Source organism: Rousettus aegyptiacus, unplaced genomic scaffold (assembly GCF_014176215.1).
Source record: "Rousettus aegyptiacus isolate mRouAeg1 unplaced genomic scaffold, mRouAeg1.p scaffold_m13_p_14, whole genome shotgun sequence".
NCBI lineage: Eukaryota > Metazoa > Chordata > Mammalia > Chiroptera > Pteropodidae > Rousettus > Rousettus aegyptiacus.
This window is the reverse complement of record NW_023416289.1, coordinates 49,707,458-49,730,157: the sequence shown is the minus strand read 5'-3', so window position 1 is coordinate 49,730,157 and position 22,700 is coordinate 49,707,458. Positions and strand designations below refer to the sequence as shown.

At 56.2% G+C, this 22,700-nt stretch overlaps 2 protein-coding genes across 5 annotated transcripts in view; one reads left to right on the top strand and one right to left on the bottom strand.

Moving 5' to 3' along the window:
• Window positions 1-484: 484 nt before the first annotated feature.
• On the top strand, window positions 485-22,479 carry STARD5 (StAR related lipid transfer domain containing 5). The gene is given in 12 exon segments (XM_036231874.1): window positions 485-676; window positions 1,218-1,267; window positions 1,578-1,710; window positions 4,017-4,134; window positions 4,648-4,741; window positions 8,288-8,419; window positions 16,034-16,057; window positions 16,059-16,149; window positions 18,992-19,128; window positions 19,843-19,908; window positions 21,034-21,111; window positions 21,706-22,479. Coding segments are annotated over 12 exon segments (1,038 nt in total). The 5' UTR covers window positions 485-577; the 3' UTR covers window positions 21,722-22,479.
• IL16 (interleukin 16) overlaps window positions 8,415-22,700 on the bottom strand; it is a 70,298-nt gene continuing 56,012 nt past the window's right edge. For all 4 annotated transcript variants that reach the window (XM_036231867.1, XM_036231866.1, XM_016135336.2 and 1 more), the window contains 7 exons: window positions 15,521-15,668; window positions 13,683-14,718; window positions 12,486-12,648; window positions 10,788-10,889; window positions 9,770-10,028; window positions 9,447-9,569; window positions 8,415-9,357 (listed from right to left, as the gene is read on the bottom strand). In XM_036231867.1, coding sequence (XP_036087760.1) covers window positions 9,164-9,357; window positions 9,447-9,569; window positions 9,770-10,028; window positions 10,788-10,889; window positions 12,486-12,648; window positions 13,683-14,718; window positions 15,521-15,668 — 2,025 coding nt within the window. In that variant the 3' untranslated portion in view covers window positions 8,415-9,163. The remainder of the gene's footprint in view (window positions 9,358-9,446; window positions 9,570-9,769; window positions 10,029-10,787; window positions 10,890-12,485; window positions 12,649-13,682; window positions 14,719-15,520; window positions 15,669-22,700) is intronic.

Below are 22,700 nucleotides of genomic sequence, written 5' to 3'. Positions count from 1 at the left end.
CTCAAACAACACGGAAGGTGACATGTCCTTTCACATAAGTCGCGTTAATTAACTTTTCTGCAAAGTATCTGTTCACGTTTGATGCATTCTTTTTGTCTTTTATGTTGTTTGAAAATGGCTTCATGATTTGTCAGAGCACTTTATACATTAGGAGAACTTATTTTTTGTTAAAATACGCTCTGAGTTTTCTCTAAATTATCCAGGTTTTTATGATACTTTTGGCATGCTTACATTTTTTAACGTGTGTGTGACTTACTGGTCTTCTCTTATTGGCTCCTAGGAATACTCACTTTGTGACCTGGCCCGGCCCGCTCGGCTCTCCACCCTGTGGTCTCAGGGCCCAGGGTCCCGCCCAGGGCCTGCAGGGCGAGGCTGACCCGGACAGTGCACAGTGCAGGGCTTTGCAGGGCCTCCCGGGCACATGTCCTGCCGAGCCAGTTCCGCGTCTCCGCCCCGCCAGTCTCAGAGTGGGGCGGGTCTGCCGGGGCCAGCCCAATCCGGGGTGGGGGCGGGGTCAGCGCTGAGCTCCGGCTTCCAGCCTCTGTCGCCCGGGCCCTGGTCCCCCTGCCACCCGGCCATGGACGCGGCGCTGGCATTGCAGGTGGGCGAGGCGGTGGCCGAGAAGGTGCTGCGGTACAGGCGAGACGAGTCGGGCTGGAGGACCTGCCGGCAGGGCGTGAGTGGGGGCTGGGCGGGAGGGGTCCCCGGGAGGGCTCCTCCTCTGCCGCTCGCTGCAGCCCCCTGGCGCTGGGATGCGGAGATGAGTCGTGGGGGTTGTTTCCTTAAAAATATCGGGTCATTGTGCTTGCAGTCGGGAGATAAGCCTCTGTTTCTTTCCTGGAGCGGTTTGTCCAGGGTCACCTGACTGGCGAATAAATGGTGGTCAGGGCTGGAACCGTTCTCGGAGCAGGAGTCGTCCCTGCGTTCCCAGGAAGGTGGCCTGGGACAGTTGTCTTTCCTGATACTTCTGATTTTTAACGAATGGAACTCAGTCACTTGAGGAAATAAAATGGTGGCACCACTTTGTGGCCAGCTGGCTAACGGCCTCTTTCCATCACGTCCCCAGGGCCAGCCCTGCTCTGCCACTTCTCCGGCTGGTCACCGTGGGGAGCCGCACCTCCTGGGGCTCCGGCTTCTCTTCTGCTGAGTAGGGGATGGGCCAGGTCACCCCCAGAGCCCCTCCTGCTCTGAACCGTGATTCTCTTCCCTTTTCCCAGGATGGAGTCTCTGTTTCCTGGAGGCCATCCGTGGAGTTCCCCGGCAATCTGTAAGTGTCGCGGTCAGGTGACACACCCTCCTGACGTCCCTGTGGGTTTAGGAAGCTAGCAGGTTCCAGCGAGCCCCAGAAGCCTGGGACCAAGTCTTCCAGAAAAGCTTCTGTTTTTAACTGAATCATTTCCAGCGAAGTGTGTTCTCGTGGCAGCTTGCCATCCATTTCTGCAGGCCCAGGCAGGCGTCCCCTCTGTAAGGCTGCTCTGCAGGCGGCGACAGGCAGGACACCTAGTCCTTATCCGAGACCCTAGGATAGACAAGTGGCATCAGTGAGATCTCAGGGTCAACCCCTTTCTGTGCTCCAGGTACCGAGGAGAAGGCATCGTGGACGGGACCCCGAGGAGCGTGTGGGACTGTGTGAAGCCGCTCGCCGGGAGCCTTCGCGAGAAGTGGGATGAGAACGTCACCAGTTTCGAGGTCATCCAGAGCTTCACTGACGTGAGTCTTTCCAAGCGCCGTCAGCCATGGGCAGCGGAGAGGGGCCCGTCCCCCGCGCAGAGGGTCTGGGCCGCCTCCTGGCGCGGGGAGCACTTCCCAAGCCCGGGCACGAGCTGCCTGCTGCTTGCGACCCTGAAGCCCAGCCCTGGCCCAGGGGCAGGTAGCAAACGGTGTGGCTCAGCGGGCCAGACGCCCCAGGCAGAGCCGAGGGCACAGCGGCGGCTGGCAGAGTGGGGAGCAGGGCGAGCGTGAGCTCTGGATTCAGGAGCGGTGCCCGGATTTGATCCGTGGGCTCTAGTGTGAACCTTGGCCCCTTGCTGGGGCCACGGTGGTACCTGAGAGGCCAGCCAAGGGGTCAGGAGTGTCGCCGGCCTTGGCCTCTGCCGGGGGGCAGCGTCTGGGGGTGAAACGTGCGTCGGTTAGGCAGCAATGGCAGGGTCCTGTCTCACTGTCCCACATGGTGGCCGCCAGCGCCCTGCGGCCGGGAAGCGCTTGGAAGGCGCCCGGTTTGCAGAAAGGGGCCACGGCTTCCGCGTCACTTCCGTTACCCAGTGTGAGTTTGGATGGCCACGTGCAGCCCGCGGGCGCCCTGGTGGACTGCACATACAGGGCGCCCTGTGCTGCGACCCTCTGTCTGGTTAAGGGCCCACCGCATGTTGATTACAGAGGCTAAGAAGGAAAATGCATCGCCGACACCGGCGAGAAAGGGGCCGTGGGGAGAGCTCTGCCGGCCCCCCGCGCTCGGACGGTGTCCCCCTTCTGCCGCCCACGGGCCTGGCACCCTCTCGGGTGTTGGCGCAGATGGCGGTGTGAAAGCCCAAGCAGCCCGCCGGTTGCCGGCCCGCAGGCCCCTCACCGTCGAGGCAGAGGTCGAAACCACCCCCCACCCCCGTAGTGGGGCCACCCCATTTGGCTTGGCCTTTAACTCTCCCAACTTGAAGGGGGCCGTGTCAGGTAGGTACTGACGTGTCCGAGGCCCGTGCTAACCCTTCCCAAAATATCTGGGCTCAGGCTCAGAACTAGACTCTAACAGCTGCTTCTGTGTGTTTTCCAACTGCCTTGAAATTAGACCAGATGATAACTTCTTCCATTTCTGAAAGCAAAAGAGCGTCCTTTTAAAGTCATGTCAGTTTTACAAAATGAGCACATTTAGGTAAAAATGTAGGTAATAGGATACCAGAGTGAGTAAAAAGTTGTAAAGATGGCGTACAATTACACTTGTACACATTATACTTGAGGTCGAGGAAACATGGGTTAATGCCCTTTAAAACATAATACAGATGTAATACAGAATGACCACCATGCGTAGACTTTCCTTCTTGAAGGTGAAAGTGGCTGCATTTTTTTTTCTGCGTGTGTAGACTTTGTGTCGCTGCAGTGACTGGGGACAGGGGAGAGAATGAAAGGCCTGAGCTGCCAAAATCACAATTAAAATGACGAGAACCGTCAATCACTGTGACCTTGTGCACTGTGCTACCGGCTCAGTGTGTTGGCTAAACGCCCGGGGAAAGGACGTGGCTTCACCCCAGTCTCTTAAGCAGAGCAGGTGCTGAGAGCCCTCCGCTACCCGCCCCCCAGTATCCCCCAGCCTTCACCCCAGCTCCTGTCTGGGTCCCACCCACCTGACCCCTCAGAGGGCCCGCACTTACCCTCACCCCCGCTGGTGGCCACGCGCGCGAGCCTGCCACAGCGCAGAGCGCGCACCGGTGCGGACTCCACTCCGCTGCACGCCCTTCTCGCCTCCCTGGCCGACTTGCCAGGTGACGCTGAAGGGCGTCCTCTGGGCACCTGTCTGGGGCCCCTGAACCAGGCCGCCCGGGACCCTCAGTCCTCAGGGCAGGCGTCCTCAGACTTGTCCCTCACGCACCTCCAACGATTTTTGAGAAATTATACGTCATCCCCACGTGCTTAGTTGACATCTAAACTTTACACCGTAGATTGCCAAGTGTCACTTTTAATGTGATACATCTGACAATTTGGGACAAAACAATGACAGTATCTAAACAACAAAGTTCATTTACCGTCATCCATTTTTAAAAACACAGGGACAAACTTTCCTTAGATACATCGGTTTTTGCCTCGGAATTTTCATTCTGTATAGCTTGCCTAATTTTATCCTAACATATTTACTCTTGAAAACCATCATTCTATGTCATAGATATGTATATTAATTGAAACTAAATTTTTAATCATATATTTCCTGTAACCATTGAGACTCCATGTTTTTAAAAATCTGGATTGGGATATGACTGTAACTTCTTGAAATAATAACACCATGAATGTGGACGACCCCCCGGCCCTGACAGACCCTGTGCATCACCAGAACCGCCACCCCCTCGGCTGCCATGAGGCTTATTTCTCCCAGAGACTTTGTGGACTTGGTGCTGGTCAGGAAGTACGAGGACGGAACCATCAGTTCCAATGGTGAGTGGCGGCGGGCGCCGCGGAGCCCCTGTGGGTCCGGGCTGAGTGTCCCCACACTCACTCAGGCCCTGCTGCAGGTTGCGGTGCCCAGACGGCCAGGTCCCGGTCTGGCTGCACGGAGCCCTGGGCGCGGTGGTCCCTGAGCCCACAGGGTGTGTGTCCTCCTGGGGGTCCCAGCGAGGGGCAGGGTCCCTGTGTTGTGTGGCCTCCTGAGAGCCACAGCCCCCGCCCCTGCCCCCGAATGCTCCCGTGGGGCCGGTGGGGACCGCTGAGGGTCAGCCCCTTATCCCCCAGGCCTTTCCTTCTCATGGTGTTTCCTCTCACGCTCTGGCGGCTCAGGGGGGGAGGGGCTAGTGTGTGTGACAAGGGGCAGTCGGTGCAGGGATCTCGGCCCGTGGCGGGGTCTCCTTGCTGACTCCCTGGGCTCCAGGTGGTCGGGGCCGGAAGGTGCGTCCGTGGCAGTGGCCACACTGTCTGCAGCCTGGGTCGCTGACCTCTTGCTCTGTCTTGCAGCTTCCAATGTGGAGCACGCCCTGTGCCCCCCGAAGCCAGGCTACGTCAGAGGCTTCAACCACCCTTGCGGCTGCTTCTGCGAACCCGTGCCTGGGTAAGGACGGCCTCTTGCACAGAACGGCGTGCCAGAGCCAGCGAGGCCCCGGTGGGACACCGGGGTCAGTTTTTATCCTTCAAATAATTGTTAATGTGGTGTGTCACAGTAATTGATTTGCGCGTATTGTACTAACCTTGCATCCCAGGAATAAATCCAACTCGATTGTGGCATATGATACTTTTAACGTATTGTTGAATTCAATTTGCTAATATTTTGTTGAGGATTTTTGCATCAAAGTTCATAAGGGATATCAGCTTATAGTTGTCTCTGCTTGTAATGTGTTTGTCTGGTTTTGGAATCAGGGTAATGATGGCCTCATAAAAGGAATTAAGGAGTCTTCTCTCTTGAATTTTTGGAGTAGTTCGAGAACAGGTGTTAATTCTTCTTTGATTGTTTTGTAAAATTCGCCTAAGAAGCCATCTGGTCCAGAACTTCTGTTTTTTGGGGAGTTTTTTTTTTTTTTTTTTTTATTACTGATTTGATTTTGTTGGTGGCAATTGGTCAGTTCAAATTTTCTGTTTCTTCTTGACTCAGTGTTGGGAGGCTGTATGTTTCTGGGAATGTGACCCTTTCTTCCAGGTTGTCCAATTTGTTGGCATATAATTGCTTTTAGTATTTTGTTATGATCCTTTGTATTTCTGTGGAGTCCATAGTTCTCTTTCATTTCTGATTGTATTTATTTGGGTCCTCTCTTTTTTTCTCATTGAGTCTAGATAAGGAGTTATCAGTTTTGTTCATATCCTTTCAAAGAATCAGCTCTTGGTTTCATTAATCTTTTGTATTATTTTTCTAGACTTTATTTCGTTTCTTTCTGCTCGCATATTTATTATTTCCTTCCTTCCTTCTCACTTCGGACTTTGCTGTTCTTTTCCTAGTTTTTTTTTAAGTTTAAGGCGAGGTTGTTTATTTGAGCTTTTTCTTGTTTCTTGAGGTAAGCCTGTATTGCCATAAATTTCGCCTTAGGACTGCTTTTTCTGTATCCCATAGATTTTGAGTCGTGTTTGTATGTTCATTTATCTCTAGGTATCTTTTTATTTTCTGCTTGATCTCATTGTCAACGCAGTCATCGTTTAGTAGCATGTTACTTAGCCTCCATGCGTTTGTGTATTTTCCTTTTTTTTTTTTTTTTTTTTTTTTGGCAGTCGACTTCTAGGTTCATACCACTGTGATGGGAGAAGACGTTTGATAAGATTTCGGTCTTCTTAAATGTATTGATACTTGTTCTGTGACCTAGTTTGTGGTCTGTCTTGGAAAATGTTCCATGCGCACTTGATAAGAATGTATATTTTGCTGCTTTGGGGTGAAATGCTCAGACAGTATCTGTTAAATCCATTTGCTCTAGTGCGTCATGTAAGCCCCTCGTCTCCTTGTTGACTTTGTGGCTGAAAGATCTGTCCATTGGTGTCAGCAAGGTGTTAAAGTCCCCTACTGTAAGTGTATTACTGTTGATCTCCCCTTTTATGTTGGTCAGTAATTGCTTTATGTATGTAGGTGCCCCTGAGTTGGGTGCATGTATATTGACTAGGGTTATGTCCTCTCGAGATATTGATCTATCATTGTGTGATGCCCTTGTATCTCGTTACAGCCTTTGTTTTAAAGTCCATTTTGTCTGATGTAAGTATTGCTACCCTGACTTCCTTTTCATTTGCGTTGCATGAAGTATCTTTTTCCATCCCTTTTTTTCAGTCTGTCATTTGATCTGAAGTGGCTTTCTTGTAGACAGTATAAGCATGGGTCTTGTTTTCTTATCCATTCGGCTCCCCTTTTGATTGGGGCATTTACTCCACTTGCATTCAAAGCGATTATTGAAAGGTACATAGTTATGCCATTTTATTCATACTAATGGGGGTTTGGTCCCTTCTTTTTACCTAAGTCCCTTTCACATTACTTGTAATGCTGGCTTGTTGGTGGTGCATTCCTTCAGCTTTTTCCTGTCTGTGAAGCTCTTTATCTTACCTTCCATTTTAATTGATAGAGTTGCCGGGTAGTGTATTTTTGATTGTAGATTATTGTCTTTCATAACTTTGAATATTTCTTGCCAGTCCCTTCTGGCCTGCAAAGTTTCTGTTGAAAAATTAGCAGACATTCTTACGAGGGTATCTTTGTAAGTAACGAGCTGCCTTTCTCTTGCTGCTTTTAAGATTCTCTCATCGTCTTTAACGTTTGGCATTTTAATTACGATGTGTCATGGTGTGGGCCTGTTTGGGTTCATCTTGTTTGGCCTCCCTGTGCTTCCCGGGCTGGTATGTCTAGTTCCTTTGTCAGGTTAGGGAAGTTTTCTGTCATTCTTTCTTCAAATAGAGGCTCACGCCCTTGCTTTCTCTCTTCTTCAGGTACTTTTATGATGCAGATATTGTTACACTTCATGTTGTCCCAGAAGCCCCTTAAACTTTTCTTTTTTTCCTTTTTCCAATATTCTTTTTGCTGTTCCAATTGGGTGTTTTCTGCTACCTTGTCTTCCAGCTCGCTGATTCGACCTTTCTGCTTCATCCCTCTGGGTGTGGGGCTGCTCAGGTGGCACTCGGTTGTGGTCCAGCGCCAGCCTCCGGGTGTGTTGGTTTCCTGTCCCCTTGGGAGGGGCTCCCGAATAGGCCAAGGTTGGCTGCTGCCTGTGATCGCTCGGGGGGGGGGGGGGGGAGCGGGGTACCCGGGGGAGCTCCTCGGGTCTTATAGCGTTCCGAGCACAGGTCTTTTACCTCTTTGGTTAACTTTATTCCTACATAGTTAATTCTTTTTGGCGCAATTGTAAATGGGGTTGTTTCCTTAATTTCCCTCTCTGATAGTGTGTAAAAAAAACATACTCTTAAATATTACTCAGAGCTTCAGAGGGCTTTTGTTCATATGGATTATATCCATCACATCAGTATTTACTGTTTAAAATAAAACAGAAATTTATAAAGCATTTTTAAATAAAAAATTTATTGCATATGAACAAATATTTTTATGAAAAATAACTATAATTTTCCAAATAAGAAAATAACGCGAGGAGTGGCATCATCTCCTGTCGTCGCGACCTCTGTGGCGTCAGGTATAAGAGCAGCTCACGGCTGCCCCCACACGCAGTGTGCCGCGTCTCGCACCGTGTGGCCTATGAGACGTGTACACGCTGCTGCAGGAGTCAGTGGAAAAGGCGCATCGCATCTCAGTGCTGCCGTGACGGCTGCTCTGACCTTGCAGACCCCTTGGAGAGGTGTCGGGACCCCAGGAATGCCCAGACTGCATGGAGAACCGCTGCCTGGGTCCTCCCAGAGTCCAGCGAGCAGAGCGAGCCCTCCCCTCTGCAAGCAGCAGGAGGCAGGGTGCAGGGAACTGGCGGCCCTGCTGGGCTGGAAGTGGGGACCGGCTGCCTCCTGCCTGCTGCCCGCATGGCCACGGAGCCTGCACAGAGCGCGTCTCCATGCTGAGAACAGGCAGGTCCAGAGGGGACCCCTGGGCCGTGAAGACCCAGCTGTAAGCCCTGGGTTGGCCATTGACAGGCAGCCAGATGCTTGGCCCTAGAGCCTGTCCTGCAGAGGCATAACCACCGGTGCTGTTGCTTCACAGGGAGCCCAACAAGACCAAGGTGGTCACCTTCTTCCAGACAGACCTGAGTGGCTACCTCCCACAGAGCGTGGTGGACGCCTTCTTCCCCCGCAGCATGGCTGGGCTGTACGCCAACCTGCAGAAGGCGGTGAGGTAGGTGGCTCACGTGCTCCGCGCTCCCACGCTCAGGCTGCTCCCTCTGTGGGCACCACCTTGCACAGGCACCCTCCAGCCCAAGGACTTCGCCCTCCACCTGGGCCGGCCTGTGCCGCTCTGACTGAGCACACGGTGGAGGTGAGGCCGCCCACCCACCGCGGCTCGCAGGCCCACTGGCTCTTGTGCTCTTGGGGACATGTGGCCTGGGCACCCAGCCACCACGTCGTGAGAAAGCCCAGGCCACGGGGAGGGGCCTGTGAGTGTTTAGGCCAACGTCAAGCGCCTGCTGAGTGAGCAGTGACCCTTCGCGTGGTCCCAGTCCCCAGACTTCGAGTGGCGTTAGCTAATGCCACATGGGGCAGGACTGAGCTGTCCCCTCCAAGCCCTACCCACGTTGCAGGTTCCTGAGGAAACCCAGCGTGGCTGTTGGGGGCGGCTTGTCACACAGGTGTGCCACCCGTAAGGTCTGCACAGCACACACAGACGGCATGGCGGGTTGGGGCCCATCGCCTTTATTTATAGCACCACACTGTGCGCCTCCAGCCTTCTGCACCGTCTGTAGTCTGTGTCGGCCACCCCACCACGACTGCCCTTTCCTCTGGGACAGCCCTTGGCTGGGTGGAGTCCCAGAGAGTCTGGGCCTGGGCAGCAGCCCTGTGCTCTGTCCCCTCTCGGTGGGGTCGGCAGTGACGCTGAGGATTTGCCGTGCCGCTGGCCGTGGCATCAGTGCTGGTGCTCGGCCTACGGGTTTCCAGAGGCTGTGGTCCCCTTGGACTGCAGGCCTTTCCTCCTGATGAGGAGCGTGACGGGCCCGTCAGGCAGCGCCTTGATGACGTTCCAGGCTTCGAACCGCGTGAGGCCCTGCACGGCAGTGCCGGCCAATTGTAAGATCTCATCTCCTGGCCTCACTGTGTCGCTCTGTTCTGACGCTGCCCCTGGGGTAAAGGAGAGGGAGAGAGGTGACAGAGGAACAAGGCAGGTTACCTCCTGCTCGCAACGGGGCGGAGACAGATGCACAGCGCACCTCTGAAAATCCGGTTAATGGTGAGCGGCTTGTCCCCGTGCAGCGAGCCCTTCCCGCCTTCCAGGCTGAAGCCCAGCCCTGCGGAGGTCTTGTCCAGTGTCACCGTGCAGACCGTGGCCTCCGCTGCGGAGAGAGGACGAGGATTTTGGCAGGGACACTGTCCAAGCTGTGGACGCCTTGGCACCAGGCGAGCCTGGTGGACACTGCCGGCCGTGTGCGCAGCAGGCCGTGTGTCCTGGGGCCACAAATGACGGTGCAGCCCGAGCAGGGCCGTGGTCAAAGGCAGCACGGCCCACGGGCCCCGCCACACTGGGAGAACTTACCGGATTCTGTGGAAGCGTCGCCAGCCCCAGACGCAGAAGCTGCAGAGTCAGTGGTGGAGCCGAGGTCGGGTGCGGCCTCTAGCGTCGGCCTCCTCGTGACGATCACGGCCTGCCTGGGGTCCCGAGCTTGGCGGAGGATGGCCAGCGCGTCGTTGTGGGTGGCCCCTTTGAGGGACTTGCCGTTGATGGACAGAACCTCATTGCCCTTCTGAATGGTCCCTTCCCGAGAGGCCAGGCCACTGGGGAACACCCTGTGAACCTGGGGGACCCCAGACCCAGCTGCGTCAGATCGAGATTCCCGCCGGAGAGGGCCCGAACCACAAGTCCAGCTGACAAGGATGGCACAGCTGTGTCTTGGACACGGGGCAGAGGCCAGTGATGACGGGCTGGCTGGCCCTCAGCGTCCTTCTCAACACAGTGTCTCAGACCCCGTGGCCACGGTCCTCGCCCCTGGCTGTTCACCCTTCTCAGACCTCCTCTATGTCACCATCCCCAAGTGTCTTCTCCTGCATGTGTCTCAACCGACCAGCCCGGAAGCTTCCCAGCTGTCCCAGTGGACACCCCCGCCCTCCAGGTGGGCAGAGCCAGGCATACAGCCGTCTTCCTCCGTCCAGGAGTGCTGTGCTTGCCATCACGGCCAGGCCTTCGATCCTGGTCACACGGCCTTCCATCGGGCCCCCCGCCACGGTCACTGGTCCCTCTCATCTGGACATGCGGTGCTAGCAGGGTGTGAGACGGGCTGACTGCCCAGCTCCAGAGGGAGGCTGAGGCCCGTGACTTCTCTGCAAGCCCACAGTGACTAATCGTTTTCGGTGAAGTCATTTCAGGTGCCCAGGGACCTTCCCTGTTCACGAAGGATCGTGATGTGGGCTGAATCAGGGGTCACATAAGTGTTGGTTACTGTGCCCTTACAGCCAACCGCCCCCCAGTGGCCGTCTGCCCTGCATCCCTCTGATCCAGCACAAGACCCTTCCTGGTGAGCGGTCGCCCTCCGGGGCCCCGTCCCTGGGCCACTCACCGTGACCACCTTGTTCTCCAGATCCGCTCCCCCTGCCAAGCTGAAGCCGAGGCCGGCCCCCTCTTCCTTGTGCAGGACGGTGACGTGGATGCTGTCTAGTTGCTGCAAAAGCAGATACATGTCATAAGAGACGTAGTCACGCAGCGGAGGGAGCAGGCTGACACGTGCTTCAACGCCGGGCTGGCTCGGGCTCGAACCCCAGCCGCATCACGTCCACCTGTATCACCGTCCATTAGGAGAGGACTCTAGTGCTGGCGTCGGGAAGCTCGGAAGGGAAAACTGTGTAAAGCCCTCCCTGCTTCGTCCCCCTGCGCACCCACACCTGTATGAAGAGGACCAGGTGCCAGCAGCTCGGCGGGGAACCCCGCGTGCTGGGTGACGCAGCACGGCCCCTTCAGCGTGGGGCTTGAGGTCAGCAAGCCCAGGGTCAGAGCCGGTTTGCAGGGGGCCACGCCCTCTGTCCCCTGCCCCAGGTCACACACGCCCCAGGCCACTCGTGCGGACACACCTGCACACACCCACGAGCCCCCTCAGGCACGCATGGGTTCTCCTAGAGCCAAGACCAGCCCTGCGCACTGACTGAAGTCAGACTGTCACTGTGGCCTCGCTCTGGGCTCTCCGGGGCATGCCGGAGCCAGGCAGGTCATCACACGAGCGAGACGGGCAGAGTGGAGACGGGTACGGGGTGCGGACTTGGCGCCCCCAGGTCGCCCCCTTCAGAAATCCAGGTTTCGATTCAAGGTTCTCACGCTCAGAGCACAGCACTGTTTTGGGAAACCGCCCTTCAGGCCACGTGCTCAGGGGTCCCAGCCTGCGCCTCGGGCTGGGGACAGACTCAGGACGAAGAGTCACTGCTCTGACACCACTAGGGCTCCTGCCCTGCCGCTGGCTCTGTGGGCCTCCGAGTGGAGTCCCCGGGTCCCAGATGGGCTGAGGGACGAATGGACCTCACCATCCTGCCTCTACCCAGCACAGGCCTGGATGGACGCCACACTCTTCCCCAAGGAGCCGCCTGTTTGCCCTGAGGCCCGTTGTCAGGTCGCAAGGAACACTGCCCGTGACCGGCAGGCTCCATCCAGAGTCACCCAGCACTCTGCTTCTGCTATCCTCTGGGAGAAAGCCCTGGGGACAGCCACGCCCAGGGCATCACCCTGGAGAACACAGCTCTGATGCTATCCTTCATCCTGGTGGGAGGCAGCCTGGGCAGCCCACGGGGGCGGGGTCTGCAGCGGGCCTCACTCTGCCCACCCCCCCCCCCCCGCCCCACTGGGCTGTGCTCAGGAAGCCTAAGGGAAGTGACACTTTCAGAATGACTGATGTGGGGCCCTGGGACCTGTCACCTCTCGGGGTGCAGGGGAAGTCCCGGGCGGGAGCTCAGACCCATGCTGCCATAGAGCAGCAGCTCCCAGGAGACGTTCTCAGGCCGACGGCCCGCCAGACAGGAAGCAGCTGGACCCGGACAGAGTCTGGCCTTCCCCACTGATAAAACTCAAAAGGTGCGATCAGCCAGGGGTCGAAAGCGCTTCAGCAGCTACAAGACGCCTTCCCATGAAGGCCTCACGGTCCAGTGCCCGGCCGCCCGCCACGCAGGACCCCGCCCCGCGCCGGCGTCCGCCCTGCCCTCCGCCTTCTCCGGCCCGAGGAGCCTGGGCGGTGGCCGCGCTGCACGCAGCCAGGCCCTCGCCCCGTGACACCCACCTTCAGCGTTGCTTCATCCAGAACCCTCACTTCCTCAATGAGCTGCTGCAGCTCCTTGGAGCTGAGCAGGGAGATGACCGACTGGCCGGTGGCAGGGGGCACGCAGTCATCGGCTCCCGCGGGCTCGCTGAGGCCCTCCGTGTACTCCCTCAGCTCCGAAAGGCTTTCGGGGGAGAACAGCACCAGTGAGGCGTGGGGAACAGCAAGGGGCAACCCGCCCACCCGCCTGCCCTGCCTGGCAGGAGGGCCGACGGACGGCCGTCTTGGGTCCTGTCAAAGCCTGAGGCCCAGGACTCGAAGTCACAGGCCCCAGCTGAGGCCCCACGGATGAGGGCCGATGCCACAGGCTCCGCCCCCAGCTGCCTGTCAGGCCGACGCCCCTCAGACACACTCCCTGCTTCCTCCCTCCCGGTTGTGGTCCCTGCTGATCACAGAGAGCGCCCCCTTAGCAACCGGCCTGCTGCGGTCTTTTGAACTAGCTCACTTTGGTTGCAGCTTTGCCTCATGGCTCGTGTGAGACTGTGGTTATGGTCACGGGGTTGCCCCCTGTACGGACAGGGGCCCCAGCAGTCAGGTCGCATGCTGAGCCCTGTGGTCCCTTACAGCTCGTGGGCCAGAGAGAGTCGCATGCTGTTGGCTGCGCATCTGCTGAGGGCGAAAGGCGGTGGCCAGCGAGCCACCCTCTCGCTGTCCTCAGAGGCTGACTGGACAGCGCTCGCTGGGCCCGGCGTCTCCCAGGGGTCTTGGCAGAACAGAAACAGCCTGCGAGGAGAGCGGCCCTGCCTCACGAGGGAGGGGCCAGGCCACGCGGGAAGCCCCAGTGCTGGAGGCTCAGTGTCAGCACCTCCCGTGTCCACAGGGGGACCCGCTGCGGCCAGGGAGTGGGTGCCGGAGTGGGGACCCAGACGTCCTCACGCCCTGCCCACAGCTGGGCCTGAGTGCAGGGGTCACGTCCTGGTGCAGGCGGCTCGTCTGAGCTCCAGGGGGGTGGGACCCCTTCTACCTCAGTAAGTCACGGGACTCGTGAGGGGACAGGTTTCCCCTCTCTGCCCCTCCCCCACCAGCTGTGCAGCAGGGAAGGCAGGGGTGTCACACACACCACGCAGCGGGGAGAGCACAGGCGGGGGGACCCTTGGCTCTGAGACATGCGGCTTCGAGGCCGTGTGGGGTTACAGACAGGCAGCCACCGACACCTACTTGAGTGAGAAGCCAGTGTCAGAGGCCGTGGTTCCCACGGGACTATCAGCAGCCGGGTCTGGTCTAGATAAGGACACTGGAGACAGCACTTCCTGGGGGCTGCAGGGCGTCTGGTCCCAGGAGGGTGAGGACGGGAGGCACAGCAGGGACTTCATGACGGCGGAGGACACGCGGCTGCTGATGGAGTACAGCCGGCAGGTGTCCTCCTGCGGCAGCCGCACCTCGCAGGACGAGGACCTGGTCAGGGGGAAGCTGCGCGCCCGCTGGCTGGGCACTTTGACCACCGGGCCTTGAGGGGCCGCAGTCTGCGTGCTCGGTGGCCGCAGGACAGGGTCCGGGGTAAGGACTGTGTGGCTGGGCGGCCGCCCTGGGGGAGGGGTCCCTGGTGCACGTGGGGCGCTGGCCTCTGTGGCCCCGTGGGAGCCAGAGGGCGGCTGCGCAGCAGGGAGGGACTCTCGGCCGGAGGGCCCAGGACCCTGCCCTCCGTCTGGCTTCCCAGGAGGCTTGGCTGTGTCCCCCAGGGTCCCCGGGGACTGCAGGCCGGGTCTCTGAGCGCCTTTGTCGCACAGCTGGGAGGAGCCAAAGGTCTCAAAGTTGCTGATCCTCTGCCTGATGGAGCTGCAGGCCCGCACGGGGGGCCCCGGGCGCTCCCTAGGAGCGGGCAGTGGCCTGGGGTCCAGACCGCAGGGCCTCAGGCCTTTCAAGCTCTGGCGGAACCAGGCCGGCTTTGGGGCCACAGGCGGCCCCTTCTTCACAGTGCTGCCGTCCGCCGACTTGTACACTTTAGGAACATCCCCGGGGGTGTCCAGCTCTGTGGGGCTCCCGTCCCGGTGGTCCTGCACCCCGTCCTCTTGAACGAGGCTGCTGGGGGACCGGAGTGGCACGTGGCTGTGGTTCTCACTCATGACAGGGCTGAACAGGCTCTTGATACAGTCAGAAATCCTGACCCAGGGGTCCTCGGCGGTGCCGTCCAGGCCGTGGTCCACCCGCGCCTGCCTGGTGAGCGCTGGGTGTCTCGCTGGGGACGTGGGAGCAGCTGCGGGAGAGACAGGCCAGAGCTGTGCATGGCGCCTGGTGGGAGCCTCCACCTCAGTTCTCTTCGCAGAGGCGAGGGGTTCTAGAGGACAGCGGCAGAGGTGACAGGCCCCCGGTTGGGTGAGCAGCCACCCAGGTGCCACCACCTGAGCTGAGGTGCAGCGCGTGGGAGTGAACCTCAGAGCATCCTAGTGTTTGGGGGTGAGGAGGGTTCTCAGACGGAGCGTCGTCTGCTGTGCAGCATTTTAGAACTGAGGACTCCAACACGGAGCAGAGTAAGTGACCACCGTTATGCCTGCAGCAGCCAGGGTGAGACCCCTGGGTCACGGTCACAGTCACGGTCGTTCTCACCCCTCCCCCTGCCTGGGGATGAAGGCCAGACTCCTGCCCTGTTCCTCCCAAGGCTCTAAGTCTGATAACCAGGGCCACCTTCCTCCCTCATGCAGGTCCCCGCGCTGACCCTGCTCCCTGACCTGCCGTCTCAGACGCGGAAACTGCCCCGTGCCACCTGCTGTCACCCTCGCTGCAGCCACCCCCGTGGTCCGTCGCCCGTTTCTCTGGACCTCCCCCCGAGGGCGCTCTTCTGCTGACGACGTGGCCGGCCTGCACCCCCGCCGCAGCATCGCCTCTGCAGACGGGAGGACCCCGCCCCAGGCAGCACCCCACGCTCCCGCAGCCAGGGCTCCTGACTGCACCAGCCCCAGTTCGGCCATCACGTCCGCCAGAACTGCGACCCCGGCCGCACTCACATCCTCTCATCTTCGCGGAAGGCCCGTCCTTCTGGAAGAGCGAAACCACCCTACCTGGGCTTCCTCCTGTCCGTGGCTCAGCCTCCGAGGGGCGCGCTGTCCGCAGGCCGGTGGCAGGTCCCGGGCAGCAGGCACCGGCATGGGAGACTCTCCCTGCTGTGACTTCCTGCGGTGGCAGCGGTGGCAGCAGCTCTCTGGCTTCCTGTGGTGTAAACAGGAAGCGAGGCAGTGTCAAAACGGTAGCCGTCAGCTGTGAGAAGGCGAGGCTCGCACTTGCCGGGGAGCTGGAGGGTGACGCGCAGCCCCCCAGCCTCGCATGGGGTCCCGCCCTGCGCCGTGCTGCCCACCGCTGGCCCCGAGCCCCCCTCATTACGACTCAGTCTCCTCATGTTAAGTTTAATGATTTTAAGTGAGGTCTTTGGTCATGTCGCCTTTTTAATAAAAAACAATGTTTTTTTTTCTTTTAAATTAGGGAAAAATGACACGTTTTAATACTTCTGTAAGAATGCACATCAAAACGGTCTTTAAAAAAAAAAACAACAGAAAAGCTGACATTACACCTTGCAGGAGCCTGCAGCCACGTGAACATGAAACAACCCCAGCAGCGCCGCACGCGAGCGTGGACAGGTGGTGTGAGCACAGGCTCACAGAGCACGGCGGAAGACGGGCGAGCACACCCACACGTGTGTATGTGTGCACGTTTTTGTTAAAAACATCTCTTTGATATTCGAGGAGGGTGATGGGGACGGGTCGTGCGTGATTTGGTTAAGCTCTCCTTTGTCAATTTGCTTCTAAATCCTTTAGGTTTTGGTTTCACAAGAACTTTTGTGTAAGAAATAATAATCGAAGTACAAAATGTATGAGCCCATTTCTTTCCACCCCATACCCCGAAGTTTTTACGCTTCATGTGTGCGCTGCCGTTCCTTCCGAGGGTTTGCTGAGGGTGGCGGGTGCATGGGCCGTGTGAGCCAGGGATGGTGAGGCTTGTCAGGGTTTATAGCACAGGCTCCTCTAGAGGGACACACAGCACCGCCACGTCCCGTGAGCTTCAGGCGATTGCTAGTAGCACTCTGGTGAATAATTTTGTCACAGAAAGTGTTTGGGTTTAGGGATGAGCATAGTGGGGTTTCTAATCCCAGTCTGGGTCTTAGCTGTTGAGTGGTCGAGGTCTCTACAGTTACTGTCGTGGTTTATTTCCATTTCAGCTGTAGCTTTCTATGGTCTAGGAAAAATTTAACTGAATTACTGAAAGTCCTTTAACATGCTACGGTTGTAGTCTGTTACCTTCAGTCACGTGACTGCGGCGCTTTTGTGTGTAGCTGCATTCTCATCAGTGCCGTCTCCCGTGGGCATGTGGCCGAGCGCGGCGTTGGGCGCTGTGAGGCCAGTCAGCGGTGCAGACCAGCGCGTGTGTGCGTGACGTCCGGGAAGCATGGACCGAACTGCCCTGTGTGGCTGTGTGATGCCAGTGAACAGTGCCTTAATTGCGTGTTCATCATTCAAGGTTGCAGTTCCATCCTGAAGCGTGAGTTACAGTATAGCTGGGGCCTGGTGTGTTCAGAGCGGACAGTAGGATCGCACAGGCAGACAGCGAGGACCACGCGGCCGTGATGCGTGCGGTGGCACTCGGGGTTAGCCAGGGTGTAGTTGGCAGGCGGCTGGAAACTGGACTAGTATCAGACATTTAGGGTGTCCTCTGGCTGTGCCCTGTGCACCTGTTGGGTCACGGGGTCATGTGTCCCACAGGAACAGTGGAGGCCACGGCCCCGAGCCAAGATGGTGAGAGGGAACGTGGTGCGGGAGGCATGGAGCCGGTGAGTGTTGCTCTGCTGACGGGAAGCCCCCCTCTGATGCACCTCACACGGTGGCGTCTGAGAGGGGGCTCACCAGGGGCAGCTCAGCAATGATGCCGGTCCAAGGAGGACGCTCGACCTCGTGCTCGTGTGTAATCCACAGGTGCCATTGCCGTCACAGCAGACAGAGACGATTCTGATGTGTCAGGTTTCTGTAAATGTGTCTGTAACACAGCTCGTCCCACACACAGCAAGAGGCACATGAAGAATGTGGATGCTCGCTGGCATGGAAATGCGGCATAACCGAGTGTTGATCTGTGTCCTGGCAGATGTGAGTGACAAGAGGAAGGAAGCAGCAGTAACCTCTGATGAGTGGTGTATCGCTAGGAAAAGTTGTGTTCAGGTCTGTAGGGCTGGCCAGACCCCCGAAAGATCTGCGATTTCATCACAAGGAGCTGTGTGGGAGCTGGTGGGTCACGTGCCAGTTTTGATGTAGTTGACTAAGAACAATGACTTTCCATGAAGTAGGTTGTGGATAGAGATGCCATGTAAGAGTGATGATGACCTGCATTTCGTAGTGTTTTTGTGGTTTTGGAGAGTTTTCATCCAAATCCTCAGCACCGTGTGGGGACTTGGTTTCTTGGGAATAGAGAGGTCGGTTGTGGAGTCATGACAAATTCCAATGGCTTTTTGCAGCTCGATGGTGCCCGTGATTTGTTTCGAGGGGATGCCAGCCGTCCTCGGTTTATCACTGCTACAGTTGCTGCACGGCGTTTAATTATGGAAGTTATGCTAGTGTTACGCAGATTGGCGGAAGTTGTGTTTAAGTCAAAGGTTGGGAGGAGGCGTTGTTTGTGTCACAGTGGGGCTTTGGGGCATCTCAGTGAGGACCCTGTGGGCCTCCCAGCTTCACCTCGTCACAGCTGGTCCGTGGCTGTTGCTGGTGGCGCGTAGAGGTGACTCATGGCAACTAAATATGATTAGGGACAGGGTTGATGTAACGAGAACAGGGCAGAAGTACCATGTGCCTTTATGGTTGGACACTAGTGTAGAAGATTTTATTTGAAATTGGGAGACTTTGGTAAACCACTGTCTCCTAACAGGGTTGCTGATCCCGGTCCCGCAGCTATGTGCCTGCACGGCGGGAGGCAGGGCGGAACAGCTGGAAAGCGTCTGAGGCTAGAGGATCCAGACAGGCTGCACGGCAATTAAACTTCAGCTTCTGCCAGGACAGAACACAGCACAGGCACAGGTAGGGCCGTTGGTGTCGGATGATGAGGCGCAGTTGTCTGTGGAGCAGTCGTCGGAGTGATGTTGGAACGAAACCAGCAGATGCTCACAACGGGGAGGTGTCGGCCGGCGTGTCGGGGGAGGGCCGTTTGCGGGAATCGAGCAGGAAGGCACGGTGGCCCTGGGGTCCTGGCACAGCAGCGGGCGGCCCCCAGGGCACGGCAGCCAGCGCACGGACAGGGCGCAGTGTCCACGTGGTCGTGGCAGGCGCGTCACACTGTCGTCCTGGGCGTGGTGACAAGGAATGCTTTGACAGGCCACCTGTCTTTCGAATCTCTTGGCCACCCTTTAGGCTGCGAATGACAGCCGGAACGTAACAGCAGGGCACGTGTAACAGACGCGGAGGAACCCCTCGGCATGGCTGGTCAGCGACAACGGTTACTGACGTAGCTAACTTGCTTGACATAGAAAAGGCGACTAATTCTTTTTTAATACTGCGCAGACTGCAGTGAACAGCATGCGGATGGCTCCTGCGCGTAGTGCTGCTGTTCAGAGAAGCGTATCGTCTCTTCACAGCCAAAACTGGATTCGTAGGAAGATGCCCACTACGGCCGCCGCGGGGGAGGAGGGCCAAGGCAGGTGCGGGCCGTCTGTGGCCGAGGGGGGTCCCAGTCGAAGTCCCAGGGGGGTGGATTTTCTGGTTGCAGCTAGGAGGAGTCCAGCTCACGGGAGTTGGTATTGTCCGTCGAGTAAAAAGATCTCATGAGTTTAAAGTTGAGTAAAAGTATTGCCATTGACATGATGAATCCAATATCCCAGATGCTGCTGCGAAAGCTTGCTGGGCGTTTGTGTCTGTTCAACCGTGTTACCATCCCATCAGCAGAGGAGATAGTTCCTCCTCCGATAAAAATCAATTAATGTCGCAATGAGAAATGTAAGGAGGTCTTTAAAAATCGGTTATTACGGTTTGAGTGTGCATGTGCTAGGGATTCTACGATCGGTCATGTGATGAGTAGTGCTGCTAGTGCATATTACTGACTGAGGAGTTAACACATGAACCTAGTGTTCTTTTTAAAGTCTGAATGATTATGTCGATTCAAGATTACTATTTCTTGGCCCAATTGAGTGAGTGAATGACTGTTGTAGGGATTAGGCTAGTGGCAAAGGCATTTGCAGTAGTGGCTTTTACATAAAGTCGGTGCCTTCTGCTTTTGTAGATAGTGGAGGTGGTCTTTAAGATTGGTAGGATTCATATAAGCAGAGCAATTATTGCTGAGCAAGCGAAGAGCTTTATTACTTATTTAAAGTTTCACTCAGTTTTTAAGTCCAATGGATAACTCCCGCCCTTTACAGGTTTGGAAGTCATATCATTCTTTGTGGATACATGGAGGATCAGTTAGCAGTTCTTGCATACTTCCGGTAAATGAGAATTTTTAGTCTGTATTACGAGATCCACAATTTAAAGTATTAACATCACAAAGCTCCCAGAAGGACGCCAGGTGGGAGGGTCAGGTCAGGAGCAGGAGGGGGAGTAAGTGTCGTGGTCTCAGTGGTTTTCTCGTACAGAGGATGTGTTGATGACGTTAGGTGTGTGTGATGTCCGTGTGATACAACATGAACAGGGAGTGCGGGGTGGTGGGCGACAGTATTACCTCCTGTACGAGTAACAGAAATGCTGCAACCACAGGTAGCTCCTCCACTGACTTCATCTCCAGGGGTAAAGGGAGTGTGGTGAGACTTTGCGGCCACTGTGGCCGTGGGGCCGGGCCTAGCGTGAGAGTTCGTGTGCAATGGGCAGCCCCGTGACGTCTGAGCCCCAGCGGATGTGTGTAAGCTGCCGCATGCTGACGGAGGACTGGGTGTGAGTGACCTGAAGTCCGTCAGGTGCAGAAATGAAACTGGTTGTGTTGCGAGGCTGCTGTCAGGAAGGGTGGGCTGGGAAGTTTGTGAGGGTCGCGTGTGTGGTTCCTCGTGGACCACAGCCCCGTCTTTACTGTGACAGTGGCAGGCATTCTGGAACCAGCAACAGGGATCTGCACGTGTGGTTTTGGTGGTCATACATGGAGGCTGTAGACAGGGACGTGTGTGATAAATTTGTCATGCATGAGAGTCCTAGAAAAATCTTAGGTGGGGAGGCAGGCAGGGGTTGGAGTTAGTCCTGGCCTAGTGCGAAGTCGGAGGAGCCTGGAGGGCTTCAGACACAAGTCTGGAGGAAGTGCATTCCTGCGCCGTCTTTATGTCTGATGTCACGGGTGCTAATAATCAGGATGTAAAGTAAACTGAGTCTTGTCTGCGGCAGTAAATGTAAGGAACATCTGTAATAATTCATATGGTGATGTATAGTTTTTGTCAGTGAGGGAGTCGGTGAGGTGAAGCTTGTTAGCAGTCAGCATTAACGAGATCAGAGAAGATCAGTAAAAGGTGGTTGTGAGGTTGACCTAGTATGAATACGTTTCCCAAGAAGCTAATGAACTGATTCAGAGTATGGTTGTCTGATGACTGTATGTAACAGCTGGGGTAACCGCTAGCAGAGTCTGCACACAGGCAACACCGTGTGGATACTGTGACGAGTATAGATCCTGGGGCAGCTGTGCGAGCCGTGGATGCCGCGTCGGTACCAAGGTAACATCACACATCAGGGACAACAGTAATCGGGGTTGACATATCGAGCCTGTGTGGGATGCTGCTAGTAAGCTGTTGCTGTAGAATAAGGACACTTAGTAATTTATTCAGAGTTGAAATCTTTTTTTGTCACCTAAAGTAATTAGCAGGGTTTGGTCCAGTGGTTGTGCTTTTTGGCATCATTTGTAAGTTAGACTAATCACAGAACTCTGATGCTATGGTGAGTACACGTGTAGGCTATGAGACTTGGGAGCTGGGGGTTCAGGAAAGAGGAGAGTTACCTGTAGCTCAGACAGCAGAAATCTGCTGTCTCCTGGAGAAAATTTCGTGGAGCAAGGTGACTCCCTAGGGGGAAAGCCACATTATATGTACTTGATTGTTTTCAGATATATATCTACTAGAGTGTGTCAAAATGTGATCATTGCAAGTAACAAGGCTACTAGGGTGTTAAGTCAGTGACACTGTTTAATACCAAAATAACCTCATTAATTAATAAAACACACATACAGCAACACGCAGAACTACATCATGGAAGGACGTGGCTTCAGATCCACAGTGGTGACTGGATTTTCTTTACAATTTCCTTTTTGTTAGGCTGTGGTGGCCTTAAGTAGTAGACACTTGGAAGAATAGCGATGGAGTATGCAGCAGCACAGGTGAGTACTTAAGAGCTGTGAGGATCCACCTAGTATGTGGGAGAGGTTAATAAACACCTGCAGGAAAAGGGGTTATTCCACATTAGAACACTTTCTGAAGGCATGCTGTGTGAAGACACTGAAACTGTCTACGATAATGTGAAATCACCATTACCAGAAGGTAAGTACATGACTACCTGGAAAACAGGAGGAAGTAAGCTACAGGAGGAGAGAGTCTAGAGACTGAGGAGAGAGGAATCAGGACAGACGAGAGAATAGACACAGAGATAGTAGAAAATACAGAACTAGACAGGGAGAGAGGTGAGATAAGGAGCTGCAGAGAACTTCCCTGCGGTGAGGAGGGAACATAGGGGACTGGAGACGTGAAGGTGGCAGAGAACTTGGACCCAGGGGCAGGGATGGAAGGACAGAGGCAGGACTGGGCGAGAGTGACTGCGTTGGACACAGTTTTCTCCTCTTTATTGCTCTGAGAGCCTCACCCTAACCTTTTTTCCTAATGGGAATTTGTGACAGGCTGAAAGCTCAAGGAGGCTGCAGGACCCGGGACGGCTGCCGCGCAGGCCCCCCACGCCCCCCTCAGAGCCCCTCCCTGCTCACGTCGGTCCGAGCACAGAGTGGCGTCTGATGTCCTCGCTGGACCACGTGAACCTCCCCGACCTGACAACAGCACCGCTGTATTTCCAAGTCAAATAAACGTTCACAAATAAAACCCCTGGAGTCTCCAGCGCCTGTTGCTCAGCAGCCCCTCCCTGCGGACCTTCCTCGGCCACCTCCACCCTGCTTGAGGGGCTTCCCAGGTGCCCAGCTTGGGGAAGAGAGGGGACGTCACCTGGCCCAGGGCTGACCCGAGGCCAGGTGACTTTAACGGGACCTGCACAAGTGCAGCCTCACACAGAGTGGCTGCCTGCCTTCCCGCCACGTGCTGGGTGAGGC